This window comes from Centruroides sculpturatus, unplaced genomic scaffold, assembly GCF_000671375.1.
Source record: "Centruroides sculpturatus isolate CEXI.00-Female unplaced genomic scaffold, Cexi_2.0 scaffold299, whole genome shotgun sequence".
NCBI lineage: Eukaryota > Metazoa > Arthropoda > Arachnida > Scorpiones > Buthidae > Centruroides > Centruroides sculpturatus.
Genome location: NW_019384485.1, coordinates 426,725 through 443,077, shown reverse-complemented (window position 1 = coordinate 443,077; position 16,353 = coordinate 426,725). Strand labels below are relative to the sequence as shown.

The 16,353-nt window shown below is 39.2% G+C and overlaps 1 protein-coding gene and 1 long non-coding RNA gene across 9 annotated transcripts in view; one reads left to right on the top strand and one right to left on the bottom strand.

Annotated features, from left to right (window-relative positions):
* LOC111621562 (zinc finger protein rotund-like) overlaps positions 1-16,353 on the bottom strand; it is a 177,492-nt gene that overhangs the window by 115,927 nt on the left and 45,212 nt on the right. For 6 of the 8 annotated variants that reach the window (XM_023363739.1, XM_023363740.1, XM_023363741.1 and 3 more), the window contains 2 exons: positions 7,646-7,872; positions 1,514-4,909 (listed from right to left, as the gene is read on the bottom strand). In XM_023363739.1, coding sequence (XP_023219507.1) covers positions 3,803-4,909; positions 7,646-7,872 — 1,334 coding nt within the window. In that variant the 3' untranslated portion in view covers positions 1,514-3,802. Of the gene's footprint in view, positions 1-1,513; positions 4,910-7,645; positions 7,873-14,214; positions 14,379-15,094; positions 16,221-16,353 lie in introns of those variants that run through there. The other 2 variants (XM_023363743.1, XM_023363744.1) reach the window with 2 other exon arrangements.
* LOC111621563 lies at positions 9,812-13,130 on the top strand. Its single transcript, XR_002756097.1, has 3 exons — positions 9,812-9,934; positions 12,891-13,012; positions 13,097-13,130. It is a non-coding gene; the product is annotated as an uncharacterized LOC111621563 (long non-coding RNA).

Here is a 16,353-nt window from a genome sequence, read left to right as displayed (position 1 = left end):
GGTTACTCATTCCACATTCTGCAACACACCTCGCTTCTTTCGTTGCAAAAACTGCAACCGACAGCTGCATGGTGATAAACTATTCGGATTATGTTCACTACGCGCATCTTTATTAATTAGAGGATCCATAAAACCATCATAATCTGTTGGCGTTGCCCTTTAGAGAGTGCTGTTATTACTACGGTTACCATTCGAATTTAGACCCCCTCCAAAAAATAGCGATTTTTTTAGAGGAAGAGCACAACCGTTTATTTAACCTCGACGATTTATTAATGCAATTGATTGTTGAGGAAATTCTTCGATAGGTGTATGTAACGGAACATGCAGTTCCTTCCTGAGATGGTATCAAGCGTTAACAGCCTTGAGTAATTCCTGTGTATCTCGAACGCAGAGAACAGTTATTAAGCTAAATGCGACTGGATGGACGAGATAAAAACTCACTCTAAATCGTTTCATTACCGCAATTTTTGATAGATTCCGCTTTAATAAACCGCTTCCCCTCCTCGTTATGTTCGTAAAGAACGGCGTATACACGTTACGTTTCGTCGTACAGTACATACGTACTAAAGTGTACAATTATCGGCGACGAGGAAACCCGCTTTTACGTAGTTCAATTATTAATCAACTTAACCGAGATTTTCGTGTATGCTACGTTTAAAAAAAATACTTCAAAACGACGCCATTTTGAAAAAAATTGGCTAAAATTACCAAAATAAATTTTGGTTAGTTACTTTTAATAAATCCAAGAAGCGAAAATAATTATTTATCGACTAGACTTATGATAATTTTGCTCGTTTATAACCGAGAAAAGTATCTTTTGTGTTTAAAGAAGGACAAATTTACGATAATGATCCGGAAGATAATAGGAAAAGTGTTTTATGATACTCTTAGATAATAAAACATTTGGTTGGCTAATAAGTTAACACGCGCATAATTACCAAAATATTCTTATAAAAAATGTTCTATATTCACATTTTTTACTTTTTAAAAAATATATATTAAATTTTATTGTATAAAAGCTTAAAACATCAAAATCTTTCCTAATTTTATTTAAATTAGAGAAATATTTGATTTGTTTTGTAAGAAAATTAAAGGAAAATTTCAAATTCCGTTTACGAAACATTTTTAATTTCTTTTCCTAAAAATTCGAATTTATTTCTTAAAAAAGTAGGAAAAATTTTGATTCTATTTTTCACAAAACTGAAGAAAATTTTGGTTAAATTTATTTTTAAAATTTAATGTAAAATTACAAAAATTTGATTTATATTTCTAATAAACATAGAGAATATTTTCAATTCGTTTTTCCAAAAAAACAAGAAAAACTTTTGATTTTCTTCTCAGAAAATAAAAATAATTTTAGAAAATTTGATTTCTTTTCCTTTAATTTTAAATAAGAAAAGATTTTGATTTTAATTCTCAAATATAAATATATAATTTATTTAAAAATTAAAGAAAACACGTATTTTCTTTTTCTTTTTCTTTTTTTTTTTAATTTGTTGAGTAGTGTTGTGAGAAAACAAGAAAAAACGTCATAGCATGGACAACTCATTTTAATATTTTGGAAAATTCAGAATATCATCATCACTACTAACAGGGTTCACTGGCAATTAACAGAAAAATACAAAGGACAGAGATTTTTTTCGCGTTATATATTCTCTTAAATGATACTAACATAAAGCCTATACATAGACAACATTTTGTTTTTTTTTTATGGATGGTGCGCGAAGAATTGTTCAACAGAATCATTAAATCAAACACCACAATTTAAAAATGGAGCTTACAGTGTGAGAATGTAAGTCCGAAGCCAGTGCGCGTTTCGTTTATTATTATTTTTTTATTTATTTTTTGCGTTTTTTGAAAGAAATGGTCGATCCTCATCTAAATGCCGAAACCATTAGAACTTTATGGGCACTTCTACCAAACGAGTCGACACCTACTGTGTAGATGGTCAGCTTCTCTCTCGCTCTCTCTTTCGTCTTTCGTACACTAAATTTCGGCCGAATGAGGCAGTATCTAAATAAGGTTGAGTGGAGACCAGTTCCTAACTCGTCTACTCAAATAAAGACCACTAACAGGCAGGCCTATCACAAGGAGAAAAAACAAACGCTGCTCTAGCAGGCAAGAGAAATATCTGAAAGCCCTCTACCTTGCATATACATGGAAAAGTTGTTTTTTTTTGTAATTTTTATATGTACATACAGTGCAAATTAAAACCATACGTTACACACATTCTAACAATACACTGGCATTTTATGCCATCGTTCGTTCTCACAATGTCTCGCCTTTTTTTTAATGCTGTTTTAGACAGTGTTTGACACTGTGTACACATGTACAAAACTACACCATTCGGGGACATCCCGTTTATTGCATTCCATGCTTGACATGTCGTTGTCCACAGTTTATGATATTTTTGTCCGCGCCGCAGTCTCTACTGCTCTTGTACGGAATGTCATCATCTACTGTATGGAAACCTGAGGCTTTCCCATCTCTTTTCACTCCAACTAGCTAAACACGTTCTCCAACTAATCAGGAATGTTAAAATAGAACCAATTGTTTAAAAGCCTCGTGGACTCTAGGACAGCAGCTAATTATACCCTGTTAATTCTCGATTCGGATCACAATACACAAATATTCACTTTTATTTATTTATTTTTCATTATTTATAGATATAAGGGAGACAGAAATGACCAGGTATTCCATTCTCGTACGGTTTCTACACTTTTTAGATTCTAAAAAAGCATCGGTGAGGTTAATTTTGAGCAATTGCTATCAAGCCGAAAAGGTGCAGGGTAGTGGCTAGCGGTGTAGTCCCAAAGACTGTGGACAACAACACGCTCACTGTAGAGCACAGGGATTAACTAATTTACAAACCTAACGTACACACAATACGCGAACATGTAACCTAGGAAGGCAGTATAGAGTATCATCCGTTCACAAAAACCCGGGTGGTGAACACTAAACATACGGATACTTTGGCTGGTATTGGTCACAACTAATTGTAACCAGGGATTTATGTGAGCAATTTATTGGTATAATGTGTGCTAAGACATCTAAATTCACACGTTGTACTGGTCCGATAGAATGAGCAATGCCCCGTTGTACGTCATCAGGGTAGTGTGTAGGGCTAAAACTTCACTACCTGTACCTACATCTGAACTACTATAAACTAATGGTGTCTGTTGTACTTTAGCACCACAGAAAAATGACTTTTTTTTCTGGCCGAAAAACTAATTTGAGATTATATCATTTGTAGTGATGAAATGCCTGAATGCCTCATGCGTACTAGATATGTCTGCCGATTGATGAAACGATTAACAAAGTTTGTGCTGACATATTTCGAGACGAAGGCACCAGGTAGTGTCATGCTCTATTGCTCAATTCCTGGAACCCTCGTAGCAATGTCCGGGGTTCTCACATCACAGAATGTTGCAAATGCAACTAATTTTTATGCCATTTAAATGAAACAGCGATATTAGGCATGACAGATGACCGATTTTTTACACCATCGTGCGAACAATCAGTTCTCGACAGTCTTGTTTATAACTTTGGCTTTTATTTGAGCTTCCGTTTGAAATCTGCGAATCACAATACGAAGATGCTCCGAGGAGCCAAGTGCCATATTGTCTTTTATTTATTTTTTTCTTTTTTGAAAAGAAAAAAAATAATACCATCAGGCAACTTACATCGATGCTACCTCGCTAAACCGGGTAGCATTAATCACATTTATTGCACTCTTCGGTGTATATACCACAGTTTAGTTTTTTAACACAGAACATTCTTTGTAGCTGGCTATCACCCTTATCTACTGCTGACTTTTGTCCTTTACTGTTATGGGGTGTTCTCCTCCTGAAACACTGGGCATTGAGGCATAATTCCTGATCTGATGCAGAGATATTAACTGATTGGGGAAACTACTGTGAGATGGTTTGGATTCCATGGACACCATCGGGGTTGGGTTCTTGGGGATGTTGATTGGTTCGTAAGGGAAATAGGCACGAGACGAACCAGCCATGGAAAGCTGGGATCCAGAAGATATGGACATTATCCCCGTTTGGATGGGTGTAAAGGCAGACGTCGTCTTGCTGGTGGGGCTACTGAGATTGGAGCCATCGTAGGCCATCTGACTGCCAGCCAGATGACTCAGATCGCTATGATCACGTCCGTTCGTGTTTCCTAGCAACTGACGATGGTCCAGATCACGTGACGTCAAGTGAAGCCTGGGCTCGCTTAGGCTGGAATGCAAGCAAGCATCCGAAACGTGTTGATGGGGATGTGGAGCAGACGTAGTCTCGTTGACACCCAGGTTGCTGTTGGCAGACGGTTTAGCCCAATAATTTTCGGATGTCGGTGCTTTGACGGGCGTGGCCGAAACTGGTGGGAGCGTGGGATGAGAAGGTTGAAGACCCCGCTTCTCCAAACGGTCGGCGTGTTTCTGCATATGTTTAGCCAGGTACGTTTCCTGGGTGTAAGATTTTCCACAAAACTGACATATGTGAGTCTTGAGATGCTTGGACTCTTTGTGCTTCGGGATGTGTTCCAATAAACTAGCTTCGTCGGCAAAGCATTTGTAGCAACTGTTACATTTGTAGGGCTTGTCGGTTTGGTGGCACCGGGAATGAGACTGCAAGTTGGACAGTTGAGAAAAAGCCTTGTTGCATTCCGGATGTCGACATTTGTACGGTTTATCACCTGTGTGTGTCCGGATGTGTTGTTGCAGGTGAGACAGTTGGGTGAACCTTCTTTGGCAGATCTCACAACGGTATGGTTTGATGCCCAGATGAATACGTGTGTGTTGCGACAGATACGAAGAATTGGCAAATGCCTTGGAGCATTGGGAACACTTGTATGGTTTGGCCTCACGCATATGAATCTGAGTGTGTAGCTGCAAGTCTGCCTTGGAGCCAAAGATCTGTAAAGGGAGAGGGAAAGGTGAGTAAGACCTCTCTGTAGGTAACGCGGTATAATTTTTGTTTTGAACTTTTCGAAAATGGCCTACCACACCATTTAAGGCCAACAATTTCTTTTTATTTTAGAAAACGAAATTTGCAAAGTGCCGAAACGATTAAAAAATTTGCCAAGCCAGGGTAACCAAGGCTTATTTAGATGCAGCTAAACACTCCGGATTCTTGCATCACGGGCATGGTGTGGCCGGCAGGATTGGCAAGATGTAGTGGCTATACTCTGGTCAGAAACGACTAGAGTCAGTAAAATTCACCACAGCCCACGACATCCCACCAATCCTTCAATCAACAAATTAAAATTAAAAAATAACTTCAAAACAACAATACACATATAAAAAATCATAAAAAAAGAAGAAAATTAAAATCTATAACACAATCCGACTTAACATAGATATCGTTTCTTATCGGGGGGCTCGATCTTTCTACTTCAGCAAATGACAAACGGGATCTTGCGCAAAATCGCATTATTTGAGTACACGAACGATGTCGGCGGCCATCCCGAACAGGCGACATTAAGATGGAATTATTTAAGTAACAGGCACGCCATTATGGCAGCCTGTTCTGCACCGCTAACCAGACATCCTGCCTGACGATCCGTCGTTAGCCACACTAGCTGCTGGACACTTCTACTGTGTCATATTAACACCGAGATAAATCTCTGTGCAATGGAACACAGATCGTTTTCGATTCTAATAAAACTCCCACCTCTACCATCAAGAATTTCTTTTTTATTTAGCAATAATTTTTTATGCACTCAAACAGAGAACGGATGCTACCCTTACTACTTCCTTATATATGCAAACTCGCATTAGGGTCGATGGGTTGCTACTACCCTCGCTAGATGGCAACACGAACAAATGGTGGCGTCCATGTTGGAAAAGTCGTACAGGTATACTACTCCGGTGTACGTGTACGTCGGTACAAAATATCGATTGACCGGCAAGAGGGGAATGCACTATCATCCGGGTACGCGGTGACGCAAGATAAATAATTTGTTCTGGCCAACAGTCGTCATGACAACCGCCGATCAGAAGTGGGTCCTCCTCTGCGGGGGGGAGGAAAAAAATCCTTGAACAATTCAAGGGCGTTGCCAAGACAACCGCCAGCCAGAACGAGAAGACGTAAGCAGTTGTGTACGGCTAAAAGCGGAAACGATCGGAGATTTTTTGCGTCGCTATCTTCTTTTTTTTTTACTCGTTTCTATCAATCTCTCTCTCTCTCTCTCTCTCTCTCGCTCTCTCTCCATATTTGGACAAGCCGAAATTACCATCGGTGTGCGCAATTAACGACCAAAGCCGGAAAAAACCCTAAAGAAGGGGAAAGAATTTCCCTCTTTTTCCCCACGTCGTAAGCCGATTAAAATAGATCGACATCGGTTGGACCACCATCAAATTTAAGAAAGGCCCGCCGGGAATCTTCGACGACCGGAAGTATAAAGGCACATTAAAGGTTCGAGTCACCTTCTGCATTGTTGAGAAAAACCTTCCTAATTCGCAATAGGGAAATTGATAGGGATTAATTCCGAGTGTCCCCGTAGAGTAAGGCGATACTTTCCTATCTGCGCACGATTTAGAAGACCCGGAAACTTCAAGAAAAAGCCGAAATATCTCGACTGCTCGTCATCAATCACTATTGTATTGACTTTAATTATCCGGCCACCAATCGAAACAATAGATGGTAATGAAAGATAATACACTCATTACTGTATATAATTAAGTCTACGGCGCCTTATCTGCTCCAACTTTAACAATTTTATAAAACGAACAGATGGATTTTTCATCATTTTTTCTTAAATCCCTCCTATAATGACAAATGCATAACCTCCGTAATCGATTTAACGCTATTTCGAGTTAGATACAAAAGGCAAACTCCTGGAAAACATCTGCCAAGGGGGGAGGAAAGAATGTTAACTGGGAGAGTCAATCACAAGTGTTTCCTTCCGTTCTCGATCTTGTTTTTGGTCACCTCGAGTCAGCTGCATTTTGCCATTTTCCCGACGGCCAAGGGGTTAAAAATTATTTCCCACAGACTCATAACAGTATATTGCAGACCCAGTGACACATGGTGTGTGTGTGGTTTGTGTCCGTTCTGCGCCCCACCATTCATCACCGAGTCTACAGCTGTCTTACTTTCCCCTCTGGTGTAATACGATTACTCACTTGAAAGAATAACCTTGTTTTAATAGTAACCAGCAGCCCGTTTCTAAAAAGTGGGGCCGCGCCTTTTTCCCCCTATATAGAAAAGAACGCATATACCATTCAAAATACGATCCACCATCGCGGTATCGATTTTGCTTACGAAATCGCTTGTCATCGCGCGACGAAAGCTGTCTTAAAAACCTTTTTACAAAGACGCTGGCGGCCGACTCGCCTTCGTGGCAATGGGAGGATGGACTAGATTGGATCTGTTCACGCGAGCCACCAATACACTACAGGTTACGCAGCCGGTCTCGATTTTGCTATTAAAGAGAGTGAAGAATGGATGAAAAATGGTTAACCATGCCCTAATACGGAATTACCCACGCGGATCAGAACTGTATCTCAGAAACCATAACTCCGACACCCATTATTCAAGACAGATGAACGTAACGCTAGTAAGCTGTGTAAAATTTCATGTGAAAACCTCAAACGCGGAACAATATTTAAAAAAAAAGAAGGAAGACGAAAATGATTAAGAGGACTTACCTGGGGGCACATTTTACACTGGTATTTTCGGCCGGTGCAATTGGTCGCAGTTAAACTGGGCGGTTTGCTGGCCGCATTGATTGGCTGGGGCACGACCAGCAAAGCCGAATTGGAGGTGGATACGGGTGGACTGGTGCTATTGCCCCCTGTCCTGTTCCCGTACATAGAATGCATCTGGGAGGTATCCATGCCACCGGAACGGGTTTCATCTCCGCTGCTCCCAGGACCTGGAAAGAGGGAAAGAAAGAGTCAATCATGGTAGCGAGTTTTTTAAATTCGATTTTGATTTAATTGACGTTATTACAGAATTTTTGCCTTTCATGCATAAAATATCTTGTAATTATATATCGTGTTTGTCAACCCACAACAGTGTGTGTTCTCTGCAAATATAATTTCTTTCTTATCCCTTTCGCTCGAAAACTTTTCCCTCACAAAAATCTCCTAATGTCGTATCATTAAATTAATTATGCAGATTATTCATCTGGTCTTACTCATTAGCCAAATTCTTCCAAATGAGAGATTTCCAATTTGTGCATGACGGAATTTCTGCACATGTTACGAAATTTGTAGCGTCCTGATTAAGGCGTTTCTTCATATTCGGATAAAAATGAAAGGATTTGCTAAGTGAACGGGACGGTATTAGCGGGCTCGACCCCTAATGGGGACAATGGTTAATGCCCTGTACTTAAAACTTCCAATTATCCACAAAAATGGACATTTGTCACAAAGTATTAATTGATGAAAGGCAAATTTCAGACTAAAGAAGCAAACCAGTCGAGTAATCGGTTTCTTTCTTTCTTTCTTTCTTTCTTTTTTATTTCTTAATTCTTCGCCACCAGCAGATTCATTCGGGCATCGAATAGTTCTCTGCCCACAGAATTTACGAAATGTCTCCTGGCAACACTTTCCCACCCGATCGGTAAAATACGTCGAGATGCCCTCTAACGGCTACTGGCGAAGAGAGGAAGAAGAGGAGAACGTGAACAGTCCAAAGGGGCAGTGTAGGATTAGACCGTAAGCAAAAGAAGCTCTGATTGGAGGCCCCATCTTAAGGGGCCCCACAGACGTGCTAATCCGCCACTGCAGAACTGGTTTATGACAAGTAACATCGGAAATCCCCCTTTGCAGTGGGATTTTTGACGTCACCCATCACAATTCACTAGAAAGATGTCCATCATCTTTTTTTCTCCACAATTTCTGAGTTTCTCCAGCTGATAAACAAAGAGAAAACATTAACAATTGTTATAGTCTTTTCAACATAACTCTTACAAACTGCAATGAAACAAATCACAGAGGCTTCGTTAAAATGTTATCAATACAAAAATAATCAAGTGCATTCACATATACATGTAGACGAATTGGCTTCATTTGATATCAAGTCGGAGTCGGATGTAAAATATATCTCTCAAAGAACAGGCGTCGAAAATTTTTATCAAATATTAAATTAATATTTAAAAAAATCTTCCAATGTAATTATAATACTTGAAAAAATAAGACAGAAAACAATGTAGGAATCCGTAAAATAAACAGTTTTTAGATATAACTGCCGCGAGACATAACGCTATTAAGTCACAATGAATATGAATCTTAACAGTTCTACGTCACAGTAATGAAAACGAATCTTAACATTTGTATATTATAACAATGAAAATTAGTTTTACACTTTTCTATCGTAACAATGGAAATTAGTCTTTTATATCACGATAAGGAAACGAATTTCGCTTGTACGTCACCACAAAAATGACTCATTTTTACGTTAAAACAATGAGAATGACTTTTCAACGTCATCATATTAAGAATGAACTTCATTTCTATGTCATAACAATGAAAATGAGTTTCTCTTGTCACAAAAATGTCACGAAAATTACTCTTAACTTCAACGTCACAATAGTAAAAGTGAGTGTTATTTCTAAGTGATAACAATGAAAGTGAGTCCCACTTCGACATCATAATATCAAAATAAATCTTATTTCTTCATCATAAAGTGAAAATGAGTTTTATGCTTCATTATAATGAAAATGAATCCCCCTGCTATATCACAGCATCAAAAGTGAGCCTTATTTATGCTTCAAAACAGTGGAAATTAGTCTAACTTCTACGTCATAACATCAAAAGTGAGCCTCATTTCAACGTCACAGTACTAAAAAAGCTACCTTTATTTCCACGTCACACAACGCAAATAAACCTCACGTCTACGTAACAAACATGAGCATAACGTCACAATAACAAAAAGTATCAGTTCGTCGTGGGGAAGCAATTTTTGGACCCGAAAAGATTCAGTTACCGAAGGTAGGTAGTTGTACTATTGCAATTAATTATTATTTTGGGGGTTAATATTTGACGAAGAAGTAATTAGATTAGTAAGATGGCCGTTATTCTGTTCCTATTAATTTGCCGAATTTGTCGAGAAACTTTATCGCCATCCGTCGTTATTAACCGACGAAATCTTGTACTTCTTTAATTACTTTAAAACCTGGAGGGGAAAAAATGTCTCGAATTTCCAGAATTCGTTTTGACTTTCCTCGTTAGTCACGAGAAGAAAGAGGGAAAAAAAAGAGAAGAAAAAATTTGGAAGATATCATTTTGTAATTATTGCCAAATTAGAAGAAAGGAAATTTTCATTTTTCTCTTCGACTAATTTGATTTCGGCTGAAGAAATAGGTCTGTTGTGTAAACAACGAAGATTACTTCGAATAATTTTAATTATTTAAAGTAAAACTAATTAGAATTATCCGGTAAAGAAGATTTTGGAAGAGAAAAGACAATTCGTGGCTTATTCATGTGGAAATTTTGCAAGGAGTTCGATAAATGTGTTTTGGACTCAATTACTTCGCAAATTTCGAGTTTTTGATGAAAGACATTTAAAAGTTTCCGGAGTGTTTTGGAAGAAAATTCTTGCATCCTCCTCCAGTTAGGGAAAATAATGGGAAAAAGTGTAAGAATGTGAGTGTGTTTTAAAATCAGATCGTTGAGATATAAGCAAATTTTTGGACAATAGGAAAAAAAGTAATTAAAATTTTCAATATTTTGTATCCGAATTCCTGCCCTAAGCGCAAATCTTTGGAAGAAAATAGAAAAGGTAATAGAAGAGGAATTATAAGTTTAGGAATGTGTCGGAGCCAAATTCCTGCATCATGTTCCAATTTTGGAATCACAGAACAAAAGATGCAAGGATGTGAGTGTTTTGGATCCAAACTTCTACATTATTCATCAATTTTTGGAAGAAGACAATAAAAAGTTTAAGAGAAAGAAGTGGAATTGCAAATTTGTCATCGTTTCGAAGTCAAATCTCTTCGTATATCAATATAAGGAAATGCTTAGAAATACGAGCATCTGTTTAGAGTTCGAAGTTCTATATCACGTAACAATTCCGAGAAAAAAACAAAGTGTCCTGTTGGAGGAAGTATAATTAAGAAATTTGGGAGTGTTTAGGATCCAAATTTCCGTTACTATCTCAGCAATTAAGATCAAAGAAAACCTATGTTATTCTAAGAAAAGCGACTTAGAACTGGCCAAAATCGGGATCAGGACGGCACTTTTTTTTAAATTTTTAATAGGAGCAAAACAGAAGGCGAGATCAAACGCTTCTGTAAAAGATCCACACTCTTTTATCACACGGAAAAGCGCGATGCGGTCGAAGTAAAGTGTCAAGAGAAGCTGTAAAATAGGTAAATTCTTTAAAACGAAATCAGTTAACGGGCAACGAGCGCAGCGAAAGAATTAGGAAATTCCTGTTCGGAGAAAGGAATGCGACAAATCAAAGGAGAAGAACACATTCTTCGCTTCCAATAAATAAAAACAATATTTAATTGCCGAGGTGCAGAAAATTGAAGAGTGGTAGAAACGGGAGTTGTGTGTTAGATAATCGAATGCTTGTTGTGTAGAGTAAATAAGACGCGTTAGAAGTGGGAAAAACGTAAAGAAAGAGAGAGAGAAGAAGAAAAAAAAATCAATTGAAGATCAAAAACTGTAACAACATATCCGAAAATGACAATTTGTCATTCAACCGCTTACAGATATGACATCGGAGATATTCTGATTAATGGAACGAGCGCTTTTAGAGAGATCTTCCTCTGACAATCATGACATGAATAATGAACATCAGGCAGTAAACACCTTTGCAACTCCATGAAAAATGCCGGTGCAACTTGATATGGTCGGAATTAATTTAATTTCTCCGGAGTGCTTTTTCCATTCATTTCTATAAGTTTATATTAGAATAGTTTAAATTCTGCGAACGGAAAAGAGGGAAGAAAGAGAAAAAGAGCCGCAATTGCACTAATGAGGTTAACACTTCCCACTACCGACTTTGGCTTTGCGATGAAAATGCTTTTATGGAAAAGCAAAATCAAAAGAAAAATTAAAAAAAAAAAAAAAAAACACAAGCCAAGTTTTGTTAGAAGTGAAAGAGTTGTGAGAGAAGTACGGATATTTTTGACTTTTTCGTACCCAAAAACAAACAAAATGTACCGAAAAAGTTTCGTTTCACAAACAGGAATTTAAAAAATATTTTTTAAAAAAGTTAAGACAATAAAAATTCATTTAAACGAGACACACATTTTGCATTTATAAATGGCCTATTTGTATTGTTATTATGATTATTAAAAATTAATATTTCGTTGCTAAATATTTTATGCATAATTTATGAAGTTTTGTACATCATTGCAACATTCGTCTCATTTAATGTTTTATATTTTATTTATTTTTTTTATTTATTTTTTTCCTTGCATTTTTTAACGAGCCGTTCTCGGTTCTTCGACCCTATTGTCGCGATGAACGTAACAAAGTCCTTTAAGATTCTTGCATCTGTCGGTTGCAAGGAACGATCCTTTAAAGGATCGTGACATCAGAAAACAAAGATCCTTAAGTAGAGCTAGAAACGTGTAAAAATTTCAGTTTATTTAAATAACAAACTTTCCGAATGGCTATTTTTACTCGAGCATCCCAAGTGTTTATTTATAATAATCGAATGGGGACATTCACGATTGGAAATTTATATTTTTTAGAAGCTGTATCTAAAAACACCACACGAGTTTTAGATTCACGTATTGCTTTTCACGCAATTCATTCATCCGTAACGAAAAAACAATTAAAAGAAGAGTACAATATACGATGGTTAGGCCCATTAACTGCGATGTTATCTACTCACTTTCTTGAGTGGTACGCGTGTAACGTGCGACAGGCCCTAATACAAAAAATAATAATAATAATTTCAAAATTAAACAGGTTTACTGTTATTTTTCAGGCCTAAATCTATTTTCGAATCGGTCCAGATGGTCTACATAGATGGCAGCTGCTCCCATAAGGCCGAAATACCCCAGCAAAGAACATTATGTCACGGCACAGAAAGGCCCTTTTCCAGGAAAGGTGGAAGAGTTATTAAAAGAAACGTGTGTTTTTTTTAAATAATAATAAAAAATAATAATAAATCTACCGGTTTTCTCCGGTTAGAATCGAGGACACAATTGGGTCGCATTGTTATTCCAGACAGAAGAGGAAATATTTGTCGGCAGTAAAAAGCAGACGGAGCCAAAAAAAAGTATCAACTTTCTGGCAACAATGAATCGGAAAAAAAGTCGGAGGAGGGGGGAAGACAATCTGGATTAGGTTTTTATTGGGAAAATTCACAATTACTTCGCTGATTTTGTAATTTTAAATTAAAGATTAGAGGCAAAAAAACGGAAGTTATGAATCGTGTAAAATGCGCCTAATTGATGGAGAGTGGATCAGAGCTGCGCATCGATCTTATTCGGGAATATCGCACAGCAGATACTAATTAGCTTAGAGTCTCGGGTAATCTCCTTTTCGTGAGATTAGTATAGCAAAAGTCAAAGCGAGTTAGAAGATTAGTCGGATTTCTTACGTCCACAACTGTGCTGAAATGCCAGACGGACGTAAGCTGCTTAAAATGTAGAAAGATCCTCCGTCCAAAAAGCATTAAATATGATTATGGAGCCGAAAAACACGGAATTAAAAAAGTTCAATTACGAATGGGACGGGTTGTAAATTTATCGTGTTGACTGTAAACACGAAGCTTTTCGGTTCAGACGTTTGCCCAAATCCGACTGGATCTGTTAGACAAAACAGATGGTCGGGCGCGTAAATCGTTAGGGGTGAGCTCATATTCGCTGCCATCGAACTCTGCCCACTTTCGGGGCCCGTTTCGGTGGCCCCATGCCTCGCCACTTAACGTAAACGTAATGGGAGTGAGTGGTCGCTCGTGCCGACGTATACGGGTTGTTTGTGTCGATGAGGTCACCGTAGCTAACGGCCGGATCACGTGGTCGGATCCGACGTATACGTGTTTTTGTTTATTTTATTTTCCTCTGTTCAAAATGGTGGACGGCGACCTTCCGTCCTCGTAACTCGGTCGGTGTCTCTGGGACCGTAACGGGAAAAAACGTTGAGGACGATAAAAAAACTGCTGGTTGGCAAAAGAGCGTAGGTAAACCGATCCGTCTACCGGCTGCCATCTTTAGTTGGCAAAGGGTTAAGCGACGACGCGTATGCTACGTTACAGACATACACACACATACACACAGAGATAAACCAGTGGACGGTGAACTTACCATGTTGAGTTAAGGATCTGAACTTGGGCTGTACTAGAAAGTTCTTCAGTTTCTGAAGGGAGATGACCGGGGCCACACAGCCTATGCCTTGGCGTTCCATAGCTTCCCAACAAGTACCGTCTCTGGTGATTCTAGCATCGCGAAGTAGTGTCATGGCGTCTAAGCTGCGAGAGATTGGGTTAAAGTTGCTATTCAGTCCATTCTGACCACCGTATGCCGCACGGTAAAATTGTATGTACCGGTTATAATACCAACTGTTAGCGTGTCACGTGTTCTACGTCTACGAGCCAGACAGTGGAGCGAAGGTGTGCGTGCGTGGGGTAAACGCGAGTGCGAGACTGGTTGACTGTACGTGTGCACTGGTGTGCGTATACCTGTAATGGCCGTCTCGTCTAGACAGAGTCCTTCCAAGGCTATCCGAACTAGCGAACGTGCTAAAGACGGTTTAAGGACGACTGGCCGACACAGTCTCGACCGGTTCGGTCCGTCCGTCGAAAATCCCCTTCGCACCGCATGCAAATAATTAACGGACCCATCATCGTGACATTAGGAATCGTTTAAAAAAAATTTGCGCCGGTCCGAACGGGTGGCATACGATCGAGGGGCTTTATTAGGCATGCGACTAAGGAGCCACGATAATAAACAACGGCACGACGACGCACACGCGCTCCGAACCAGTGTTCAAAGGGTTGAGAGCAGCGGCCAACGCTACCCTTTCGAACAAATGGATGGGTAAGCGTCGTTCCCCTACGTGTACTTTACCGCCACACCCGCCAAACGTGCAGTCCACCCGACCCCGAAAGTCATCGACCCGAAATCCGAGCGTCCATCCCATCCGTTAAGGCAAAGGCCGTCGGTTTTTTAAGCCTAGCTTACTTACTTGGCGTCAGTGTCTTTTCCATCATGGCGGCTCGTACGCCAGCCGTTCTCCACTGTGTGGCACTGCTTGCCAGCCAGCCAACGCCAGCAGCTAGCAGCTAGCACCGCATAGCTAACGCTCCCCAGTTTTTATCTCCCATTGAAATTTATGGAGAACGATAACGTTATCCTGCTCGACGCGTCACGTGACCGGCGGCAACTATGGTCGACAGGAAAATGCTCGGCATCGACCCGATCTCGTAGTGGACAACCGGGGATGCGGCCGGACAGATTAAAAACCAAAAGGAATCTGGGATGGCCGGCCTTTTGAAAATCGAGCGGCGCTCCGACCTTGGGATGGGTCGACGTCACGTGTTTGCCAAGAGTTCTCTCGTTACGTTGTTGTGTCTGATGCACTTGTTTATCGCCACCTTTTTCGTTTTAAAAAGGAACCGTTGCGCTACCTGCGCCGATAAATAATCCTCTACTTAACAACGGTAAATACCTCATTAATTACGTTTTTTTTTTCCTTCTAAATTTCGGGGTCTTCAGGAACCGGAGATTATGGAAAAGGACGTCGTCCTCAACCTTTAATACTGCACGAGTCCAGTCCCCATTCGCTTATTACCGTTCTTACTTAAGTAATCAATCTTATGGGATACCCATCAATCACGACTGTCAGCAAACTTTCTCCCTTCTACGATTTCTTAAAGCCGGCGCATTTTATGCCACAAAAAATACATCGGGCCTGCGTAAATGCGTATACTTTTTATTATCCGATACGCGCAAGTAACTGTCCCGACTTCAAAAATAAAATTAAAAAAAAAAATTAATTCTGCATTGCATTCGGTCGACTACACGGCGTTTCCTTAGTCGCTGCAGACCGCGCGTAAAATCTCAACACAAGCTTTAGTCATTATCGATCTCAACCCTTTCAGTACTTGCCTCGTAATGTGCCATTCCGTACTTGTACTTCACCCGGCAAAATCTGCCTCACCCCTCTTGATGGGAATGCGAGTCTAATCACAACCAGACAGATTATAATGCCCATTTTTATCTGTTTTTCTTGCAGCTTTTTTGCTAAAATTACGCACAAATTTTGATCGCTGATGCCTGTCCGGCTCCACTAACACCTTACACATTTTAACCTACACAAATTAATCTTTTTTTTTTTAATTTGCATATTTATTCTTGTGATACTAACACATTGCTAGTGTGCCATATAATCTGTCTTGTATAAATAAATATATGTGTAACTTATTATATTTAAAGAACTAAGTG